We start from the raw sequence: 24,477 nt of genomic DNA on the forward strand, positions 1-24,477 counted from the left end.
CAATGTTAAAATCACTTTTAGTGAAGTTTAATGACACACGAGTGCTACATAGTGCGTTACAGAGTGTTACACCATCCAGCTGTGTTGGCATTGTAAAAGTGCTAAAATATCACTTCCATATTTACAACAAACAGGCTTCTGATTAGTCCATACATTACAGAAAAATACTGTCACGGTACGTTTTTCTCTTTAATCAGAAATTGTTTGTGAAAGATAAACATCTGAATAAGAAATGTTCTCTAATTTGTTAGTGCAAGGATAAAATGAAATGTTTAAATGACTTCCTGACGGTTTCAGTGAACTTAAGCTGCAAGATTTGCTTTATATATTTATTATTATATGTAACTTAAGTGCATAAATGAACCAGTGTTAACAGGATAAACTAAAACAAAATAAACATATTGGCAATGAGAGAGAGACCTTCACGTTCTCCCACAGAGATGATCGAGTGCGACAAATAATGAGTTTTTGAAAGTTTGAAGTCGCTTGTCAATTTTATCCATCATTTTTTCAAAAAAGATTATTATTATTTAGGCCCAGATGTTTATCATGGAATCTTGGTCAATCTTTGCACGCGTGTTTATTGTTGAGTGTCATATTTGATACATCAGGCTTTTATGGCTCACATAGTATGATATAGTGAGAAAATATAGAGCTTATACAAGACGAGGACGGAAATAAAAAACACCTCAATTTTATTCAGAGCCCAAACTGAGCAAAAATATGCTGCAGTTACTGATACTTCAATGAGATCTTTACAACAGACTAGAGACTACTGACATAAAATGAATATAAATATCAGCTGTCACTCTATATCTGCACATAAATGTCTTAGTAAGATGATATTTAAAACTTAGTTTTATGATCAGATCTCAAGTTTTTATTGTGGGGGCAAAACCTATAACGCAGTTCCATATGAGAGATGAACAAATAAAGCCTAATGGATTATATTTGATGCATTTTAACAGGTAGGTTCTGTTGATCAGTTCTCTCTAAGCTCACATTATTGCATTACTGATAACTGAAGTAACTAATTATGTTAATTCTTAACTTTGTATGGAAAACACACATGTACTTATGCATTAAAGTGTAACTCCATATAAAATCCCATAAAATCAAAAATAAACTCATTTGTTTATGTGACAAGGGAACATGAGCAGTAATGCTCACTGGTTTTATGGTGCATTGTGGGAATTCTTAGAGAGTGAACGTTCAGTGCACTGGACATTGACTCCCTGGCCAGTGTTCTGACAGTGTTATTTTGAATTTTATGACGAGGCAAATGATGGAAAATTTTCACAGTGAACAAACATTTGGTTGCACTTTATTTTACAGAACGTGCACTTACGTGTACTTACAGTGTCCTTACCAACGAAAGCATGGGGAATATAAGGTAACTACATGTTACGGTTAGGTTTAGGAGTAGGTTCAGGGTTAGTTATTGCAATAACTATAATAAGTACATAGTATGCACATGGGGACCAGGACTGTAAAATAAAGTGCTACTGAACATTTTCTCACATGTATTACACGTGTTTTACACATAAAACACTCTAGAAAAAACAGCACTATTTACAGATGGTAAAAAGTTATGGTTCACACACACACACGATCCAGTGCACTTGGCATCTTGTGTTAATAATTCGCTCCCTTCATCAAGCTGGCGTAGGCCTGTTTACAAAGAAAAAGTAACATACAGGTTTGGACAATGTGACTAGATCACAATTATGTTTTTATCTTTCTAGTTAGGTTGGTACTAAACAGTCCCTCCAGTTTTTCACGATTCCGCGATCGCTGAATACAAAGCAAAATCAACAAAATGTCGCATTTCTTTGCGGTCCTGCATAATTCCTAATTTAATCGCAAAATAATCACAAAAATGAAAAAGACCTCACAAAACATTAAATTATAATCACCCAATTGAAATATCTCTAGTTTAATTAATGTTTCAATGCATTTTTACGTGGATACAGATGTTGCGGGAAAAGGGAAGCTCATTTTCCTCGATTTACTGAATTCTATATTGTAAAATGCATTTTGCAGCTGCACAGTGAGTGTCTGGCTCACTCATTGGCTGTGCTGCGGCAACTGCACATCCAATGGCGCGGGCGCCTCTGACGTGTGCGCCAATGAGCTAGCATCACGCCATTATAAGTCGCAGCCTTAGCCTATATTATTATTTTACTGTCTATGATATTAGTCCCCGAAAAACGCCATTTTAGCAGGTTTAACGACTGAAGCGACAACTTGCCAGGTTACTATAGTGCGGCCGGCTACGCAATACTCATTCCCTACTCTCAGGGAACTGGTTATGATAGTAACCGAGTAGTTCCCTTTCGAACAGTCACTTCGTATTGCGTTGCTATACGCAGTGGGGACGCCATGCAAAACGCCGCTCTATAAGTAACTGGTTGCCTACTGCAGCTCAGGACCCCTCAACTCAGGATTTACACACAGTTCTACTACAGTATAAATTACTACACCTGCTGTTAATATTTACATAGGTCAGGTAGAAAAATTGCCCATAGGTTGTTTTAAAAGTTAATTTGATGAGAATTTGATTAGACCAAAATAAACAAGCTTAATGCATTTTGTTTGTGATTTGTATCATGTATGGCTATTGTGCATCTGACATAATACTATTATGGTAAATGTGATGTCCTAATTATAAAATATAAAAATCACACATTTTTTCATAAATTTCTGGAAATTACCACCACAAAATCAGTCATTTTGATAGCAAAAATCACACCAAAAAATCGTGAAATCCTGGAGGGACTGATTAAAGTCAGCATGCAACAGAAGTTGCGATAGCCTTTTCTTCCCTATTGTGACGTATAATTGTTTGTCCCATATTGTCCCTATTGAAACAGCTTCTGGAATGGAAAGAAATGTAGGCGGGACTTGATTTTGTCCATGGGGAATTGATTAGATGGTTGTGGTTTGCTATTGGTGGATCTCATGTGAGTGACAGGTTGCCCCGCCCTCACGCCAGTAAATGCATCATCGGAGAGGAGATGAGATGTTGCTGCAAGAGGGAGGGGAAGGTATTTTGATTATGAGGGCACAGTATGAATATTATGTCAGAATATTTACTTTCATTCGTAACATTCACCTTGGTTTCATACTGACTTTAAAGGGATAGTTCACCCAAAAATGAAAATTCTGTCATCATTTACTCTCCCTCAAGTTGTTCCAAACCTGTAAGACTTTCTTTCTTCTGCTGAACACAAAAGAAGATATTTTGAAGAAAGTCGGAAACCAAACGACTGATGGACCCCACTGACTTCCATAGTAGGAAAAAAAAATAGTATGGATGTCAATGGGGACCAGCAACTGTTTAATTACCAACCTTCTTTAAAATATCTTCTTTTGTGTTTAGCAGAAGAAAGGAAATTATACAGGTTTGGAACAACATGAGGGTGAGTAAATGATGACAGCATTTTCATTTTTGGGTGAACTATCCCTTTAAGGATTCCACATTATGAAAGTGTATGAATGCATTAATTACCTGTGAGTGTCTGAACGACTAGCTGCCACTTCATGTGAACAAACTGCACAAGAGAGAGATATGAAAAGATAAACGACACGGGTCATAAACGGACATCTAAAGCCAATGGTGTGAGGCCTCATTAACAGTTGGCATTACTCCAGTGACTTTTCCAATAGAACCAAAGTAGGGCTCTTTATTTTTTTTAATGCCGACTTGACAAATGTGGCCTTGCATTAGAGAAATCACCATTGCAATCTACAGTGTGACGGAATGATTTTCAGCTAGAGAGAACATGACTGATGTGGGATGGATGGAAGGGTAGCAGCAAGGCCAGCTGGGATATCAAGGTTATCATGAGATGAAGCTTGACACCAGACAGTCCGAGGAGCTAAACGGGACTAAAAGTGAGAGAGAGGATCTGAGGGAGTAAAAAGGATGGGGTTAAAATGACAGTGACCGAGGAATGGGACACCTTTATGCATTTACTGCACTCGTCCTGCAGTGGGAGATCTCTGTGGGACTGGAACGTTGAGGAAAAGTTATCCTTATGAATTAAATGGTGACACTTTACAATAAGGTCCCATTAGCTAATGCATTAACTAACAATGAGCAATACAGTTAATATAAATACAACTGCTCATTGTTGGTTCAAGTTAGCTCAGGTCTGTTAAATAATATTAAAATATACAACTTTTGAGTAATTGTTGAAATTAACATTAATGGGATGGTTCACCCAAAACTAAAACTTTAGTTCATCTTCGGAACACAAATGAAGATCTTTCTGATGAAATCTGAGATCTTTCTGTCCCTCCATTGACAGCTACACAACTACCACTTTGACGCTTCAAAAAGTTCATAAAGAGAACATAAATCTAATCCATATGAACTCTTCAATTTGGAGGCATTGTCCAATAGTAAGAAAAAAAATACAATGGAAGTCAATGGCTACCATTCTTCAAAATATCTTCTTTTGTGTTCAACAGAAGACAAACTCATACAGGTTTGGAACAACTTGAGGGTGAGCAAATGATGACAGAATTTACATTTTTGGGTGAACTATCCCTCTGAGAATGTGAAAGTGTAACTTGTTTGATGTTAGTGAATGAACTTTTGACGAATGATGGCTGTTATGGGAGTAAGGACGTTCACAAGCCCCCAAACAAGGAAATACAGAGCGGTCAGAATCTAGGAGGACACAAACACAACACAAGCAGGCATGTTACACACCCACCAGACGAACGCCTCCCTCAGGAGTACGCCGAGGCTTTCTTGCTGTAGTGGGGCGGAGGGCGGCGGGCGACGTAAGAGAGGGGCGGCACCCTGATGAAGGCATGGGGAGGAGAAGTGAAGTTGTGAAGCGAGTTGCCGTGATTATGACAGTGTGGGAGATAGTGAGGAACGGAGGACAGTGAGTGGAGGGGGGTGTGTGGGTGTGTGTTGTGAGGAGTTTAATTGGGAGTAAATCACATTTACATCACCTTAGAGAGAGAATAACTAATAAGGCAAGGCTATACTACAGGTCAAAAGTTTGGAGTAATATTTTTTTAAGTCTCTTAGGCTCACCAAGGCTGCATTTATTTGATTAAAAATACAGTAATATTGTGAAATATTATAACAATTTTAAAATAACTGTTTTCTATTGTGAAATATTTTAAAATGTATAATTTTGTAATTTAAAATATAGTTGTAATTTATTCCTGTGGTCTCAAAGCTGAATTTTCAGCATCATTACTCCAGTCTTCAGTGTCACATGATCCTTCAGAAATCATTCTAACATGATGATTTGATGCTCAAGAAACATTTCTTATTATTATTATCAATGCTGAAAATTTGTTTTTTTGCTACTTGAGGCAAGATTTTTATATATATATATATATATATATATATATATATATATATATATACTTTTATTCAGCAAGGACACATTAAATTGATCAAAAATCACAGTAAAGACATTTATAATGTTACAAAATATTTCTATTTCAAATAAATACTATTCTTTTGAACTTTCTATTCTTCAAAGAAACAAATTATCACGATTTCCACAAAAACATTAAGCAGCAAAAACATATAACATATGAGTAACAATAATAACAGCAGCAAATCAGCATGATTTCTGAAGGATCATGTGACACTGAAGACTGGAGTAATGATGCTGAAAATACAGCAATAAATTAGAAAACAAATAGAAAACTGTTCTTTTAAAGTGTAATATTATTTGACAATATAACTTTTTTACTGTATTTTTTTAAAAAGAGACTTTCAAAAACATATATTTTTTTTAATTATTCCAAATGTATAGTTAATAGTATAAATGATTATAATTAATCATAATATTAGGTAATATAGCAGTATGTTTCCATTCAAAAGAGATAAGAGAGTTTCAACCAAACATCTTTTTTTATTCCTGTTTTGTCCACACGGTGGCAGTTCTCGAAGCAAAAACTGTGAACTAAGAAAGGTTGTTTAGAGGTTTTGATAAGACTCCAGAAACACGCTTAGCCATTAACTGTATTAGAGCAGCAAGTCATTCATGTGCATTATGAATCCACACATCAAAGCACTGGGGCGAAAGAGAAGAGCTGCTCGCTGTAGCAGTGTGCAAAACTAGAGCAGGAAGAGAGAATGTGTCGTGAGTTTGCATCTGTATGTTCTTACCAGCTGGCTCTCACAGCTTCAATATCGCTGACTAAATTTTGTGCAAGGCATATTCCAAATATCTGCAGATAATAGAGGGAGAGAAACAGAATGAGTATAGATAGCAGATCCAGTCAGCAAAAAATGCTTTTCTTACTTGGTATTTTTGTCTTGTTTCCATTAAATCAAGATGCATTTACTAAAGTAGTGAGTAGTGAGTTTTGCTTAAAACAAGGAAAAGGTAACACTTTACTTGAAGGGGTGTGCATAAGACTGACATGACACCGTCATAATCATGACATGACACACGTCATGAATATGAAGGAGGTTTTATGCATGTTTATGACAAATGTCATTAAGTGTCATTCGCTCAATTATGACATTTTTAATGCAAATATGACATTGTGTGAGATGTCTTTGTTACGGCAACTTGACTTTACTAAGACAACACAACCTGTCATAAATATGTCATAAACATAACATAGCAGATTAATTATCAAACTTAAGAAACCACTTAGCTTTATGGGTTAACATTTCATTAAACTGTCATGTGGTTGGTTTTGACATTGGCTGTCATGAAGCCATTATAACATTTTAATGACAAATTAAATTTGTACCACTGTAGTTGAGGTCAAGAAAAACATTCATGACACAGTTATAATGGCCTAAAACCAACCACCTGACACTTTAATGAAATGTTAACCCATAAAGCTAAGTGGTTTCTTAAGTTTGATGGTTACTCTGCTATGTCATGTTTATGACATATTTATGACAATTTATGTTGTCTTGGTAATGTCAAGTTGTCATGACAAAGACACTGACAGGTTATGATGTATTGGTTTATGTCAAGTTGTCATAACAAAGACATCTCAAACAATGTCATATTTGCATTAAAAATGTCATAATTGAGCGAATGACACGTAATGACAGTTGTCATAAACATGCATAAGACCTCCTTCATATTTATGACATCTGCCATGTCATGATTATGAAGGTGTCATGTCAGTCTTATGCACACCCCTTCAAGTAAAGTGTTACCACAAAAACTCACTTAATTTTGATTTATTTCCCCAGAAAACAAGACATAAAATCTTATCTAATTTTACTTATCTAGCAAATGCATCTTGATTTATGAATTTTTAGATATTTGGACTGGAAACCGATACTAAAATACTAAGTAAGAAAAGCATTGCAATCGCAGATGAAGGCGTTCTCACCTGCAGCAGCGCGATTCCAATGAAGATCCCAGCCACTATTGTCAGGTTGTCCTGTAGCCACTTCTCAAACTGCGGCACACAGCCTTTGACATGAATGTATGTCTTCTGTTCTGCATCCTAATGAGTATTGAGGAACATGAAATTAGGGTCAAGACTTTCCTCTTTCTAACTATGCACATGAACAGTCTAAAGTTGGGACACGCTTGAATTTAAGTTTCTCAAGTCATCTTACAGACTCTTGACCTGAAGAATTATGCATATGTTGTGGTGACATTTTATTTTGCACTGAAAATAAAGATAGTTTCAAAGTTTGTAATGGAGTATGTTTTACAAGAAAATACAAGTTCAGTATATTTAAGTCTATAAGTTTTAAGTTAACTTAAGTTCATAAATTAGGAAACTTTTAAATGTGTGCATATTTCAGTTTTTCTTTACTGTGCCTATGTACAGTATTTTGAATTACTTTACCGTTGTGTATAAAATGAATAACAGCTTCCTTCTTTTGTATTCATACATGTTAGGGGTGTAACGGTTCTCTGTAAAAAATAAATAAATAAATCTAACCGTATCCGTTCTCCACCCATGGTTCGTCCATCTTAAATCTGACAACGCATCTATAATAGCCTATGGTTTGTTAAAAATAACGCGTAAAACAAACAAAGTTCGGTTAATGTATGTTTCTTTCAATAGATACGCATTCTGACTTCCCAATACGTTACAACAGGATGATTAAAAAAAAAAAACGTGGACAAAACAGTCACTCTTTGTAAACTTTGTTCAATAGGAGTGCCTATACTCTAATATGACCAGTCATTTACGTCATCATCGCGTTGATAGCGCGCGAGTGCTGGTGAGACCTGAACAGCACATTATCTGTGTTTTAACTACTCATTTGTGACCCTGGATCACAAAACCAGTCATAAGGGTCAATTTTTTCAAATTGAGATTTATGTATCATCTGAAATCTGAATAAACAAGCTTTCCATTGGTGTATTGTTTGTTAGGACAGGCCCATATTTGGCCGAGATACAACTATTTGAAAATCTTGAATCTGAGGGTGCAAAAAATCGAAACATTGAGAAAATCGCCTTTAAAGTTGTCCATTTATGTTAGCGATTTTGCTGCATCCACTCACAAAAATATTTTTTTTATATATTTACGGTAGGAAATGTACTAAATATCTTCATGGATCATGATCTTTACTTAATATCCTAATGATTTTTGGCATAAAATAAAAATCGATCATTTTGACCCATAAAATGTATTGTTAGCTATTGCCACAAATATACCCGTGTGACATGTGACTGGTTTTGTGGTCCAGGGTCACATTTAAACAATCAAAGAAGACGTGAAAGAGAACTGAAAAGATTTGTGTGCACTCCGAAACATGGAAAGCCACATCTTAAGTGAACATAAACAGTCGAGAAACACAACGCATGTGTATCAGTATCAGTGTACTGGATCCGTGCGTTACATCTTAAAGTGACAGCAGCCTAATATTCCTGCTGTCTGTGTTTTAAATGTTAATCAAACAACAAAAGACAAGGAAATCACTCACTCCTTTCGACTGAATAGCTTTTGTAACTTGTAATTTAATTTATAGAGTGAAGATTATATGCAATGTTATTTTACATTTGATTACTTGATTCAATTTCTGTACCTGAAAACTACAGTTAGACCTACCTGAAAAACCTAAAATGCGCTGTTTATTTCATTTGTATCTTTGCTCTGTTGCATTTCTTTGTGCTGTTGCTTGTTTGATTATTTATACTTTTCTTTATCTTTATTTGACAGTAGTCCTTTTTTTTATAGCACATACCGAACCGTGACCCTAAAACAGTGATAAAATCCAAACCACGAGTAATTTGTACCATTACACCCCAATACATGCCGTATAGGTCAGCCAAACCGGCCTTCATTTTGAGAGTCGTGCGGTTCGTTACATTGACTGAGGCGAAGAGCAGAAGGTAGGGGAAACCGTGCCAGAGCCCGACACCTTCATTTTGCCTCAAACTGATGGAGTGTGTGGAAAGTAAGACTGAGAGTAAGACTCACCGATTTTGCCCGAACGTCATACCCACACTGTGTGTTGATAACATCCTCCTGCAAAACAAGTCATTCATGTGGTATTAATGCAGGGCAGTGGTAACATTTCAACTTTAAGAAAGTATGTTAACATTCAGAAGAATTCCAGTGTGGGTGGAGTGAAGAGATAAGACTGAAAATAGCTTAGTTTGAGTAGGTTCATCATTTTATAAAATCCCCCCCCCGAACAAACTAGTCAACAGGATGTCAACAGGAATGTTCAAATGAGATCACTGGACAAATGAAAACTATTTAAAGAACAACTATTTAAAGTGAATATAGTGCATCTATATTCACTTTAAATAGTTGTTCTTTAAATAGTTTTCATTTGTCCAGTGATCTCATTTGAACATTCTTGAAATGAACAAACTCTTTATTTTAGTGAAGTTATAATAGGTAAATTACTCACTATTTGCTTTTCATATTATAACTTACTGTGAATGAAACACATTACCGCCTGCAGTTTACCTTCATGCTGAAATAATGAATGGCTGCATTCACAGAAAGGCTCGTAACTGAATCATTAAATGTCAATAATGATTATTTGTTATGAGTTAATAGCTCACAACAGGCCATAATTCCATCCTCTTTGCCATAGATGTTGTGCTTCCTGTGCCTGTCTATTGTCCGCGAAATGTTATTTTTACTCTGTCTACGTAGACCAAATCCTGTTCTATACTTGCACTTTCCTCTCAAGCTTTTAGTCTCTCTCAAATCAGGAAAATAGTGGCATGCAAATTGTGCTTAGAAAAGAACCGCATTCATTTTGTTTGGGAGCAAGATGGCAAGTATCTCAGTGGTAAAAAAAGACGCTGTTTTCTGCGCTGCGAGAGCAAATCCACTTTGCATGCACCTCAAAAAAATGAGGACTTGGCTCGAATTGATATGGTAAAACTGACGCCATTGTTACTGTTATAAAAAAAAGAAAAAGAGGTGATGCTGAAGTGTATATTATGAGAAAGTGAAAGTGTTTTTAAAATTCACCCATGTAATTTGTTTTGGATCCATGTCAACCTATTGTAAGAGACTCCAAAACAAAATGAGGATATAAAAATGTAATTAAAGCTGCAGTCCGTAGGTTTTCCTCTTTGTCGCCATCTCTGTTCGAAATCTACAATTGCAGTTATTCGCGGAATTATCAACTTTACGTGGGTTGTGCCTTGGCACGGCACAGCGCGGATGAATCCAATGTTTTGAGGAGAATGTGCGGCTGTCAGTCACAGCGCCGGTGTAGATACTGTCATTCGCAATCACAGATTCTACTTTTTGGAGGTATGACCAACATAAGAATTTTCCACCAGAAAATTCTTGTCACTGGTTGTCACTGGTGATTGTCGTTTGAACCTTTCTGGATCCGCCATCAAATTGATAACTTTAATTATATCAAGTGCTGCGAGAAAAGGCTATAAATCTCCACCTCCAACATCCTCACACTCATAGCCTACTAGCCGAGACACCTCTTCATGTGTACAGATGTGACGTAATGACGCAAAGACATGCTCGAATTTCCCGCAGAAATCCCCCAGTACCGCTGGAATTAACAACATTATTACAAGCTTACCGTTTTGAATCGAGCTAAGGCAAGCAGATAGTTTTGAACACTGGCTGGTTGAATGTACTTGCTCAAAAATTTATTTTGGATAATTTTAACCCAAAAAAGTTACGGACTGCAACTTTAAGCAACAAATAACACAAAGTTTCTATATATTTCAGTTTCCATAAAAAATGCATTTCTTACCGCTGGGTCTTTGTTGCAACAAGAGAAGGGCACGCCACATTTTTCTCGGCTGGGGTTGCTGTCTGTGCAATTGAAGTAGATGTTGAGGTTCCAGTCATCTGCTCCAAACGCCCCACAACATTCCCACTAAAGAAACAAAAATATTGCCCGACATGGAATTACATTACAATCTAGAATGCACTTTCATCATAAAATTTAGATCAAATTACAATAATTTGGAATATTGGACACAACTCTATAAGGAAGTACAGTGAAAATACAGATGCATTGAATGCATTAGAATGTATCTGCTTAACACACATCAATGTCAAAGATGTGGCATAAGGCGCTTGAAAACCTCGATCCCCCCATGTTCTCCCATTATACGAGTATATTATGTTGACATGCAGTGCTTTGCTATGTCTGTCTTCTTTATCATGCAAGGTCAGCAAGGAAATAACATGACAGCATCTGCCTGACTCTGATATCTAATTAAATCTGTCCTGAGGAAAAGTCATGTTCTGGAATCTGCAGTACAGAGCATAAAGCTGAAAAAAATAAAAATATATAAGCTTCAGTTGTGCTGTGTGGGGCTGCACAAACGTACTGTTTTATTCCTCAGGAAACAAGTGTGACCAACGACTTGTAGAGTTAACAGGAAACTGAACTTTCACATGTTTAATCTGTGATAAATGTCACTGTTAACAGAGAAATGCAGAAGAATGTTTAAAGAGATAGTTCACCCAAAAATGAAAATTCTGTCAGTAATTACTCACCCTCATGTCGTTCCAAACCCGTAAGACTTTCGTTCATCTTCAGAACACAAATTAAGATCTTTTTGATGAAATCTGAAAGCTTTCTGTCCCTCCATTGACAGCTAATTGTCAAAGTGGTAGTTGCACAGCTGTCAATGGAGGGACAGAACTGAAAGCTCTCAGACTTCATCAAAAGATCTTCATTTGTGTTCCGAAGGTGAACGAAAGTCTTACGGGTTTGGAACGACATGAGGGTGAGTGATTAATGACAGAATTTTTATTTTTGGGTGAACTATCCCTTTAACCTTCTAAATGTAGGATTTTTTTTAACAGCTTCAATAGCCTCGAAATAAACACAATTCCGAGCTGACAACTTACTATTCTAAGAAAAAGAAATGTGAACAGACAGGGATCTCTGTGAGTGGATAAGGAATCATCAAGTCATGCTGTTTCTATGGGAACTGCCTGTGTGCACTTTTGTGATGACATGTGGCACAGATAAACTGATAGTTTGCCTTTTTTTCTCCTGTGCACACACACCTACACACTTTTCATTTCTCTTTCATCTTGTTTACGCCTTTCCTCATTTTCAATTCCTAGTGTATTTTCTCTGCCTTTGTGTTTGAGACATGAGTTCTGGCCTTGAGTCTTACATATTCCTGAGTGAAGTCGATCAGGTTCTGCAAATCAATGTCATCTCTGTAGGCTCGTATGTTGTTGTTGATGAAAAAGTTGAGCTGATCTTTAATCCAGTCTTTAAAGACAAAGGCCAGGATGCCGGCAGTCAGCTCCAGGAAGAAGATTATCCCCAGAAACACAGAAAACTGGGAGAGGAGAAAGACAAATACACTCAAATTAAAGGTATAGTTAACCCAAAAATGAAAATTCTTTGAAAAATGAAAAGTCGTTCCAAACCTGTATGAATTTCTTTCTTCTGCTGAACACAAAAGAAGATATTTTAAAGAATGTTGGTAACCAAACAGTTGATGGACCCCATTGACTTCCATATTATGAAAAACAAACAAAAAAAACAATGGAATTCAATGGGGCCCATCAGCTGTCTGGTTACAGTGGTGGATTTTTAATAGATCAAATAGTAAACTGAATATTAAACTAACCATGTCTCTAACATCTAACCTTACTTCTCTTTTCAGGCCTAACATGATAACACTTTGAAACACAATGTACTAAAACGCTCTATCCTGTGTTTTTGGATGTTGTATTCTTGCCATACCCCTTTGACTTTGGTTGTGTGAGTGTATAAATAACACATTTGGGAATTAAAACTAGACAGATGACTAAATTTGAACCTTGTGATTAACAATGAAGTAATCATTAAAACAAAGTTTGCTTTACCTGGTAACAGAAGGGTTTGTCTATCAAACTGGGGAAATTATGTAATGCAGTATCACATTTTTGCCATACCTCCTTATTCTATAAAAACTGTTGTATTCTTTTAGTTGGTGGGAATCTCAATGGAATTTGTCTGAGATCCTCCGGCCTTGCTTCTTCTTGGGAGAGATTCTCTGAGAACTGCTCGAGAGATCCTCTGGCCGTGATTAAAGCATTTAAAGGACATTTGCTAAGGTCTGTTTGTCGATTATTCCTGCGCAGGAAGAAAGCTAGTTAGGGAAGCAAGTTAGTTAGGTAGCTATATAGGGAATGTCGATTGGAGACAACGCAGTAGAATAGAAAGGGAATGTCGATTGGAGACAACCCAGGTAGACTTAGAACTGAAAGGGAATGTCGATTGGAGACAACCCAGGGAATGTCGATTGGAGACAACCCAGATAGTTAGGTTTAGGGAAAAATCTACGACATTACCAACATTCTTTAAAATATCTTCTTTTGTGTTCAGCAGAAGAAAGAAGTTCATACAGGTTTACAATGAACCAAAGCATATTATAACAACTGCATAAACACCCATGCATTTAAGTGTTAAAAAGGCATTACAAATCAGTTTTGCATGAGGCTACACCAACTCCTAATAAGAGTAAAAACTTGGAAAACGTACAAACTTGAGCAGGAGGGTGTTTTCCCTCAGGGCCCCAATACAGCCTGCAAAACCCAGGATGAACATCACCCCTCCCACCACCAAAAACAGCCATACTGGGTCAAATCCACCCAGATCTGTGATGGAGGAGATATTCGAGAGAACTCCCTGAGGAAGAGAGAGAGAGAGAGAGAGAGAGAGAGGACAGAGAGACACAGAGAGAGAGAGAGAGAGAGAGAGAGAGAGAGAGAGAGAGAGAGAGAGAGAGAGAGAAAGAGAGAGAGAGAGACACACAGAGAGAGAGAGAGAGAGAGAGAGAGAGAGAGGGAGAGAGAGAGAGAGAGAGGACAGAGAGCTTTAATTAGCTGAATTGCTGTTCCAATCTGTTTCAAATGTGGTTGTTTGCAATTACAGCAGATACAAATATTTGCAAATATTCCCACTTGTGTTCTTTAAAAGTTACAAATATGGCACAGAAAATGCAAGAGCCACATTGATCAAGAATACACAGACACACACAATATATCCATGTGTGTTTATACATATTTGTGTGTAAAAGACCAGATGGAGCATTGAGTGAAAAATGTAAATAATATTTTCAGTCTTATATTAAACTGTCTAAAAGTGTATTTTTTATGGCCCACCCTACATAGCACATTGGCTACCAATTTATTTACCAAATTACCAGTTTATATATATATATAAAATCAAGATATTAATAAAAACTATAATAGTAGGTCTATGTAGGTCTCCAACAAACCACTGCAGCTCATCTATTTCATGTGAAGAACATGGGACATCTCAACTTCACATGTGCATTAAGATGCTTATCAAATAAAGATGAATTTTATGCATTATGCATTAGATACTTTTTTGCTCACCTTCTCATTCCATGCCCACAGTCCGATTCCAAGGAAAGCCACTCCAAGCAACTAAAACAAGAAAGATGGCATTGCTCTGGTAAAATTGATTCATTAAAGGGACAGTTCACCCAAAAAAAGAAATTCTGTAATTCTGTCCTTTGGTAATCTTCAAAACACAAATTGGGATATTTTTAATGAAACCTGAGATGTGTCTGTCTATTTTTGGATATTACAGTATGCGTGCATTACACATTGGAAAAAAAATCTTGATGATTTGAACAGATGGATTAAAGGTGCAGTATGCATTTCCTGAGAAACACTTGATATTTAAAACAGACACCTAAACAAAAACACCCTTCCCTTCGTTATGCTCCGCCACCTAAAAAACAATGTAGGACAAAGTATGAATTTAGAATTTTTTTTTATTCTTTTGAGTTCACAAAACTGACACATTTTAAGTAATCTGAACGGTTTCATTGTTTTGAGGTTTATGAACTTGTTTCTTTTAATTTAGACAAACTTAAATTTGACTGAAACTGGGCTGGGATTCCCAGCATGCTTTGCCATGACACCCGAAAGGGAGAATAAATGCAAAAAATTAAGCGTTATATAATGTTTTTGTGCAAGATTAATGATTAATATTACTGATTACCACTAAAATGTTGAGTTTGCCGACTTGTTCTGGTTTACAGTGAGGCCTTAAACATTAGTGGTCTGTAAAAGGTGCTTTGCTATCAGTTCAAAACTATTTTAGGTCCATTTTGGGTTCTTTAGAGTGTCAGTAAATAGGAAAGCAACTCTTATCTGCTTCTTATATCCAACTCTGAACCCACAATGCTTTTCTCCAAAGTACAGCCTAATGTTTCCATTTCAAAACTTCTTTGCCGGTGAGCTAATACTGAACACTAGAGATAAAAAAGCATTTTATCAGATTTCCTCAGCCTGACCACAAAATAGGTCATGGCCTTTGAATGTAAAAGGTGCAAACCTCCATTTCTCTCTTCAGGTCTTTTTAATAATTTCAACAGCTTTTCATGTTACACCATGACATTTCTGCAATCTGCTTTTTCATGGTGGCATCTGAGCAGACATCTGGTTCTTCCCATGAGACGTATGTCCTCATTATGTCCATAGGGCAGTGATTCTGCAAGCCCTTCACAACTAGAGAACATGGCTTTTATTTCTAACCTTATTTCTTCACATACTATGATTTTTTTGTTAGTTAAACACATATGCATTGAGTTCAAATTTACGTTGTTGCTCACAAATTCTCTTGCAGCAATACAAATACATCTAATCCATGCAAAGAAAATTACTTTGGGGTTACAAATGTGCAAGTTATTCCTCCAAATAAATGTATTATTGGCAGGTTTTTATTTCACTAAATTCTGTAATGTACATTTGAAAGAAACAGGAACAATTTCCCCCGAAAATTCACGGATTCATTCTTCAATGGCCAAATAAAGAAAAAGAGCATGCCTTTTTACATATATTCATCACCGATTTCAAATATGAACACGATGTGTCATTTCTTTTCAGAGGGATCAGGACCTTTAGTTCGAACACCTTGTATATCTCAAGGCCGCAGAGACACCTCTAGAATTTCATTCACTATTCAAAAAAACATTCACAGCTACATTTCACCAAGTCGTTTCAGTCTAAACGGCCCTATTTGTCTCTCATAACGCTTCATATTTTCATCTACAGAGCACCAACTGTGCGTCGCACTATGCCTCACACAAGGGTTTTTGTGTACATGAATTACTCAAGACAACAGTACAGTGATTGTGGTTCCAGCAATGGCATGCACAGACCTCCGCTGCTGCAAGGGGGAAATCACGTTCCCATTTTTAACCCTCTGTTGACATCGCGTTCCGCAATAGACCTTATTCAGAGCAGTGCCATGACAGGTATGAAAGCGAGGCTGTGAGGGATAGACTTATCAATGGCAATCCGCTGCATAAAGCAGCTCCTAGATCACTAATCATTTTCCTCAGGTCATATTGTCGCGAGTTTTTGTCTACTGAAATGTACTGGAAAGATATTTTTGCAGTGTTTCGTCAGCAGAAAAAAATCCCAAAATACATTAAATATCAGTACAACCCAATGAAGAGATGCTTTCATTCCCGTTAAAAATCAAAGATGGCGCTGCTGTGAATACGTTCTATACGACCGAAAGGGAACTTTAATATTAGCGATTAATAGTATGTGCATGCCACTGGTGTACAGTCCTGTAATTCTCTTACTGAAAAATAAACTTTTAACTCAGATGATGTACAATTATATATAAAAAAAAAAAAAATGGTGTAGGATTTACTTTGAAACAATTTTCACTCAGAAATTGCTAGTCAATTCTACCAATATGACAAAGAAACGACAAGTAACATTGAATTAAATATGAAAGTAGGTAGTAGAAAGAATGAAATGGTAATAGTAATAGTATTTTTTGCCATCTCGAAAATGTTTTTAACAATTAATGAATATTTAATCCACAGTTCTGAAACATATAAACATATACAGTCAAACCAAACTTTATTCAGACACCTTCAACATTTCTCACAGTTTATTCGCTATAGTGGTAATAAAATATGACAAGAACTACTCAGTTATCAAAACTGTTGATATTTCACTGGTTTTGGCCATCCTTCTGTTAGACTGTCTCACAAATGAATTAGGTTGAATAGCTGTCAGTTGTCAGTAGCTGTTAAATGTTGTACAGAATTAGATAATACCAATTTAGGTCAACCAATTACCAAGCAATGGTTAATTTTGTTCAGACTGTGGTGTAAAAAGGTCGCATTAGCAATAATAAAAAAATACACTTAAGCAAAACATGGTCAGGTCAAAGTGTCTGAATAATTTTTTGTTCCCAAATTTTTATAAATTACACTGGTAGTCCACTGTATGAAGACTTGTTGGGTATAATGTGTCACAGTTTACTTTATTTTGCTATCCTTACCTACATAAATGAACTAGTATAGTATCCTGCATCCACTAGTAAAAAAATATCACAAAATGCAATCTGGTGTATGAAGAATTTTTGGTTTGACTGTATTTGTTAAAGGCGGCATAAAATAAAAATTCTGTTTTCTAAATGAATGTTATAGATCACATTGTAAACAATTCATCCGTGCATTTATTTATTTTTTGACCTCGTAATGTTTAATCAAAATTTCAAACTTAATCTTCTGGTGAAAACGTCAGACTTCTCTCTGGTGACATTTGCTGCCCACATCTCAAAATCGAATCTACAACCGTTTCATAGAGCCAAGTTCCCGCCCTACATTTTTGTTAATCCGTTACACTTGGATGTACTTCACAATCTGAAAGAAAAGTTCTGTTGCTACTTTCGTTTCATTGGGATTTCAAATATTGATTTCATCTCATTAAGGAATTTTTTTTTTTTTATTATTATTAATTTGTTAAACGGTTTCTAATAGAGGGAGACCTTGAGAGTGAAGCATGAAGTACAATTTAGTTTCTTGGACTTGTTTACAAAAGCTGAAGTTGTGTGGTGAACAAAGGCTCCATTCATTCCCATCCAACTTTGCACGGCAAAATGGCAGCAAACCGGAATAAATGCCGCTGTTTAAGCATCACAGAGTGTTGTTTGTGATATTAAAGCTGCGTGTCTCTGTGGACTGTCAGGATAAATGCACATTCCTTCTTACAGCCAGAGCAAACATGCAAAATTATGATCACTATCATCCAGATGTTCCAGTAAAGATTAAGCATAATGGTTATCCTGCACTCCCTATAAGATAGAAAATAATATAGCCTAAGATTACTGCAAAGATCATTTCCAGCCAGTCTGGTCAATGTATGGCCAATAGTCAATGTACAACATAGTATTTGCATTATTTTTAATATATTCCATAAAATTAAGCAATTTAACCTTGCATAAACATGCTAGGCACTAATTTCAACACGAGAATGAATTATTCTTATATTTTACTGCATGTTTTGCTGAAATTCTCATTGCCGCAAAGCATCCGTCCAGCTATGTCTGAATGCGGAGACATCGAGAGTGAAGCATGAACAACAATTTAGTGTCTTATTTTATATATATATATATATATATATATATATATATATATATATATATATATATATATATATATATATATATATATATAACCTTGGGCAGTGCAAAATTGGCACGTTGGTTTTATGTTGCACGTTTATGTTTCATGTCTTTTATTTTTAAGGTTTAGTCAGTCATGGTTCCTGTTTGTAATGTGATCATGTCATGTGCTTCCCTAGTCATGTGTAATGTTCTGATTGGTTGTTTTGGTCATGTGTTCATCAGTTCTGTTTTGTCATTGGTTGATTGTCTTGATCATGCTCAGGTGTTTCTTGTTACTCATTAGTCCCTGTGTATAAATAGCCCTCATGTCCATGGCTACGTTTACACTTGGCATTAACATGCGATCACCGTGGCGTGATCCTATCAAGGCAAGCAGATCGGACCATAAGCCAATCAGGACATGGTGTGTTTACACCTGTCTACATCAAGTGGCTTCTGTATCTGGATAACAGATCGGATCTCGCATAAAAAAAAGAAAAGAAAAAAAAGGATGGCTCCAGTGCAATGTCGACCTGAAGTGGTGGGTTTTCTTTTAAAAACAGTTTTCAGTCGGGGGACATTTTACAAATCTCACAAAATGAAGAGGATGAAGAGGCTATAAGTACTAATAATGTGGACAGATGCCGTAATGGAAACAGAGAACAGAGAAACGTATGGGTCCGAGAACGTTTCCAGCTGTGCTGGGAAAAATGCGCATTCTTCGCGGAAAATGAATGGTTCTGCAAATTTCGGGTGCGAAGGCAAACATTTCAGTATTTGCGATGTATATATTAATGACAGTGGGCGGGGTTTTGTGTGACGTCCACCTGTGAATGCACACAAGATGGCTGGATTGTGTTTACATTACACTGAGAGCCGATCACAATGCGTCCTGGACTACCTCCGAACCTGGACAAGCTGATCGGATAACATTCCGATCAGAAGCACATTGGACAACATCCGGATACAGGTCGCATGTTAATGCCAAGAGTAAACGCACCTCATGGTCCATTTTGTTCAAGTTTTGTTAATAAAAGCTGCACTTGGGTTTTCAATTCAACTCACCTTCAGTGGATATGTGTTAATGTTATTTTGCCTCATTCACTTGAGGAAAATTTAGCATAATGTGTACACTAGTGGTGGGCAGATCAAGGCTTCGTGAAACACTGAAACAGGTGAAGCAAATGTGCCGTATTCGAGGCTTCGAAACAATCCGACACCCAATTCCACTGTGACCCCTAGTGGTCAGAACAGTGTAAATGCAACAAAAACCCAAGCCAAACATGCATAAAAACCTTTTACAAATCGATTGCAAATTTTTTATTGAATATAAAATCTTTCAAATGCAATTATCTAATAATCTAATAAAGTTATCAAATGTTATTTTAGCAATTGTCAGGGTTTGTTTTGTTTGTTCTAGGAATGGCTCAGCTAAACAGGCCAATAAGAGACTATTAACTACCATTATTCATTTTAATTATACTTATGTCTTATTAAAACAAAATGTATAAAACTGATCAGGTAGAACCCACAGTGGTTCTCAGTGCCTCCTCATGATTCATGGGTTGACAGAGATCATCGCCCTCAGCGGTGAACCATTGAAATTTCGAAGTATTTCGAAACAGTTATGGCGTAATGAAGCTTAGTTGACTGAAATCACGACTCTGGCAGTTTGATACACGCACTGAACCACTGATTCGGAACAAAACATTCGTAAAGGTTTCGAAGCTTCATGAAGCAGTGTTTTGAAATTGCCTTCACTAGTGTACACAACCTTTTAGTTTGTTCTTGTTCACCATTTATCATCATCACCCTCATACTCTTGGAGGAAATGACATACACCTCAGTGAAAATATTCTGTATAGCATAGCCAGAAAAATGTCATGCAGAAACAAAGGAGTGCTTTGAATTGAGGAACAGGCTAGCGAAGCCTGACTCACTTTCAATTTGGAAATTTATTCAGACTGTGCTGAGATGACAGCAATATTTTTGAGGTGTGTTATATGCTATCATGCTAAAGTAAAATTGCTATTGCTTAAATTAATATTATTGTTCAGTGCACAACTATATCGTACATCCGTTATCCATCTGTATGCAAACGTGCCTACAAAATCAACTCTACAAGACTATAGTGCACTGACTCTGACTATACGCTTCAATTAGCAGCTGCTTTCTGATATAGCCTATAAGAGAAATTACAAATTACATGTTTCATGAGTCATCTGTCAAAATATATGTGAGCTGTGTCAAAACCCCCAATGTGTTAATCCAAAAAAAGAATGTAAAAACAAAACAAAAAGCAGTACTAGGATGAGATCATAACAGCAAATTCTGACTTCAGTGTCCAGTTTTTGTGTAGTACATGTACGTCATGAGTCAACAGTAAACATACAGTAGCTAATGTAGCAAGTGGTTTATTGTAAATGAGTTCTGTAAAGTAGCACAGCGAACGCTCAATAATACCGCCCTCATTATTGAACATCAGAGTTCATGTGAAAGGATGAGCGTCCCAGATAATTAGTAAAAAGTAGGTGAAGAGAGCAAAGTGATCTATCTTGTAACACTAAATCTTACTACATTAGGCTATAGGAGTGTTGTAACACGGGTTGAGTTGTAACATGATCAATTTAACCAATTTAACCAATTATAAAAGCCTCCTGGGGTGACAATAAAAGGTGTGTGACTCATAATAATTTTATGTTTAGTTCATAGTTTGAATGGGACCCACATTAAATGGGACAGTAGCTGTTTCCATTCAAAGCTGCAAATTTAAATGATGCGCAAAATTGGAATATTACTTAAAACATTTGCGAATAGAGCAGCATCTCCATCCCATGTGTTCAAGAGAACAAAATTGCCACTTCCTGGGAAACTGGCGCAAACTATCTATAAACACATCAAGGAAGCCACTGTGGCAATTTTTCCGTACATCATAAATGACTTGCGTCTCAGAGCAAACTGATGAAACAATAAACACTCATGTTCTCTTTCGTTCGGATGCCTGGTTTTTGGGAACGCAATCATGGGAGATGCTATTGAGAGGGAACTATACCTAATCTTTTTTATTATAGATTTTGGCTCAGGCCAAATAACGACCAAACCAGTAGCGACCACTTCAGAACGACCAAACTAATATTTTAGATGTTGCTGTGCTATGCGATTGGTCCACCTTGTCAGGTATACAATCACATTCACTGTTGAGGCAAAATCACAGGAGTTTTTTTGTTGCGCATCAAGGGATTTATTCTGTAAATGTGTTTCCATTGTAGTTTATGCACATGTCTTCTTATTGGATGAGACATTTATCCAGCTCATTTTTAGAATTTATGCGCATCCTGATGTTTCCATCCAGTGTGTTTTTTAAAATGCGATATCCCAAAATGCGCATACAAATAGGTGAATGGAAACATATGCCCCAACATTTGACCCAATTGGCATAAAAGTTGGGAACACTTTATTTTAATGTGATGTAGCCTAGATACACAAGTATATGTAGTTAATATTACTCAGTACTTATTTGAGTAAGTACAGTGTAACCACCTTAAAATAAAGTGTAACCTAAAAGTTTATTTGGCCAAAAAAAGTTATATTATAAAAATTAGTCAGGGCACTTATTTTTGCCTGGCTGTAAACATGAACAAACAATTTAGGTAATAGCCAAAGAAACGGCATTTAATCATCAGACACTGGCATTATTTTATTTGTCACTAATAAACGTGACCACAAAAATATATGTTTTGTATATAAAAGCCAAATTACAATTCTGGTTCCTCGAGATGAACCCAATTAGATTGCACCCCTAAAAATCCCCATAAAAATTACTTTAAAAATTACATTGGAAAATTCACTCACTGATTAAAATGTTTTTTTTTTTTTTTTAAATTTTGTTTTATATGTTAACGATTTAAAATATTTAAAAGTAAAGGTGGTAAGTTGAGGTAGGCTATATTGAACATGGCATAATATATAATTTTGAATTAAATTAGAATTAAATCTGATTATATTAATGCACAAAACTAAAATGAGTGCATTACTGCAAATGTAAGTGTTACAACTCACCCCTCAACAGTTTAGAAATAAACTGTATATTTTGAAATAACTATAACTATTTAATTTGAAGCAGATAAACGTGAATTATGTTATAACAAAGTTATAGACATACAGCACAACAACACTTACAGAGTTACAGACACTGAAACACAATGTTTTACTCTAGGGTCTTTCAGTGCTTTTGAAATAACTGCATTTTCCGAGTTATAATCTCTTGTCACTCCAGTTATTGCATATAATCCAGGATAAGGATCCATGTGTTCTTCCATGCAGTAACCCATCAAACAGGGATTGCTCAATGCTCTCAGGAATTTAGCTAACCTTCTGGTAAGGTTCTCTAAAGGTTATGAAAATATGAAATTTCCAGTAATGTTATTGGAACGTTTGTTCAACGTCATGTTGTCTTTGTTAATGTTCTCAAAACGTTAGCACACACACACACACACACACACACACAAAACATTATTTATACATCGTTCGTCTAACATTTTACTACTTGTTTTTAGAATATTTCGAGAACATTCAAATGTAACGTTCCTATGTTTGCATTATGATAAAAAAAAATAGAAAAATGTTAGAAAATTGTAGAACCAAGAAAAACGTTTTAAACCATTTAAAACACTGGAGATTTTGAAAAACGTTAAGAAAGCACTCAGAAATAACGTTTTCAGAACTTAAATGGAACGTAAGCAAAACATATTTCTGTTAGCTGGGAAGGTCGATGCATTGCTTCACAGAAGAGAAAGCCGATTATCTGTAGTACGCACTTGACTCGGCGGCTGGCATCTGAGATAAACGAGTGGAAGCGATAGCAAAGAAATTAGTTATTAGTTACATTAAGACGAAACGGAACCAGGGGCTCCTGCTGCCTGCTCAACGTAAAATAATCGATTGGTCTTAATTTAATCGACAAATTATGGCTGTCTTGTACAGTATACCGGCTTCTCGCATTTCAAACAAACGGAACAAAGGAAATTAATTGACCGACCTGCGAGATACTCGTATATCAGGTGAATATACTAATATAATCACGCGCAATGACAAAGAAACAATGATACACACAAAGAAATGGTGGTGCACACTCAAAGCACTTACCCAAAATATTATGTTAAATCCAAATATGAAATATTTAATGCAGCAGCTGACTTCTTGAACCTTGTAATGCTTTCCTGACATCATTGGCTCGTTTTCTCCAGCACAAACTACTGGCTCGCATAAAACCCGAAGCAGGTTGAGTTTAGTATTCCGTTCTTAGGACATCGATGTCAAACTGTCCCAGTAATGTTGTTACCCGCATAAAAGAAACATAATGCTGACCACTTTCAACAGCGCCTACGTAAGGTACAATACCGACTGTCATTTATACACCAAACCGCTGACTTAAACACTGTATATCTCGAAATAACTGCCCCTTCTTCACTGCAATTAGTTCACATCGCTTTTTTTGCCACTTGACATGGCTGCTTTGATTGACAGCACCAGTAACCAATCAGCTGTTGTGCCTGGGTTGTCCCTCAACCCTCCCCCACCAGGATTCCCCTCCTCTCACAAGCACGCGCATGAGAGGTTTTCGACAAAGGGGTGCACGCGCAGTATTGCTA

At 36.3% G+C, this 24,477-nt stretch overlaps 1 protein-coding gene across 2 annotated transcripts; it reads right to left on the reverse strand.

The window, feature by feature from the left end:
* tspan5a (tetraspanin 5a) lies at positions 1-24,356 on the reverse strand. Of its 2 annotated transcripts, XM_081354089.1 has the most exons (10): positions 23,972-24,356; positions 14,779-14,829; positions 13,919-14,065; positions 12,558-12,728; positions 11,171-11,296; positions 9,403-9,450; positions 7,348-7,464; positions 6,152-6,213; positions 3,512-3,554; positions 1-3,028 (listed from the first exon to the last, which is right to left on the reverse strand). In XM_081354089.1, the coding sequence occupies exons 1-9, from the start codon at positions 24,053-24,055 to the stop codon at positions 3,542-3,544; spliced, it is 819 nt and encodes a 272-aa protein (XP_081210215.1). In that variant the 5' UTR covers positions 24,056-24,356; the 3' UTR covers positions 1-3,028; positions 3,512-3,541. The 2 variants fall into 2 exon arrangements, with proteins under 2 accessions (XP_081210215.1, XP_081210216.1); XM_081354090.1 differs by lacking the exons at positions 1-3,028; positions 3,512-3,554 and adding an exon at positions 4,610-4,813 and having other exon boundaries at positions 23,972-24,353.
* Positions 24,357-24,477: the final 121 nt, after the last annotated feature.

Source organism: Scardinius erythrophthalmus (genome assembly GCF_964197995.2).
Source record: "Scardinius erythrophthalmus genome assembly, chromosome: 2".
In the NCBI taxonomy this organism is placed as follows: domain Eukaryota; kingdom Metazoa; phylum Chordata; class Actinopteri; order Cypriniformes; family Leuciscidae; genus Scardinius; species Scardinius erythrophthalmus.

Coding starts and splice junctions, on each gene's coding strand:
- tspan5a (XM_081354090.1), bottom strand. CDS start 24,055: ATGATGTCAGGAAAGCATTACAAGGTTCAAGAAGTCAGCTGCTGCATT. Junction 14,830..23,971: donor GATTTAACATAATATTTTGG/GTAAGTGCTTTG, acceptor TTCTTGTTTTAG/TTGCTTGGAGTGGCTTTCCT. Junction 6,214..7,347: donor TTGGAATCGCGCTGCTGCAG/GTGAGAACGCCT, acceptor TATTATCTGCAG/ATATTTGGAATATGCCTTGC.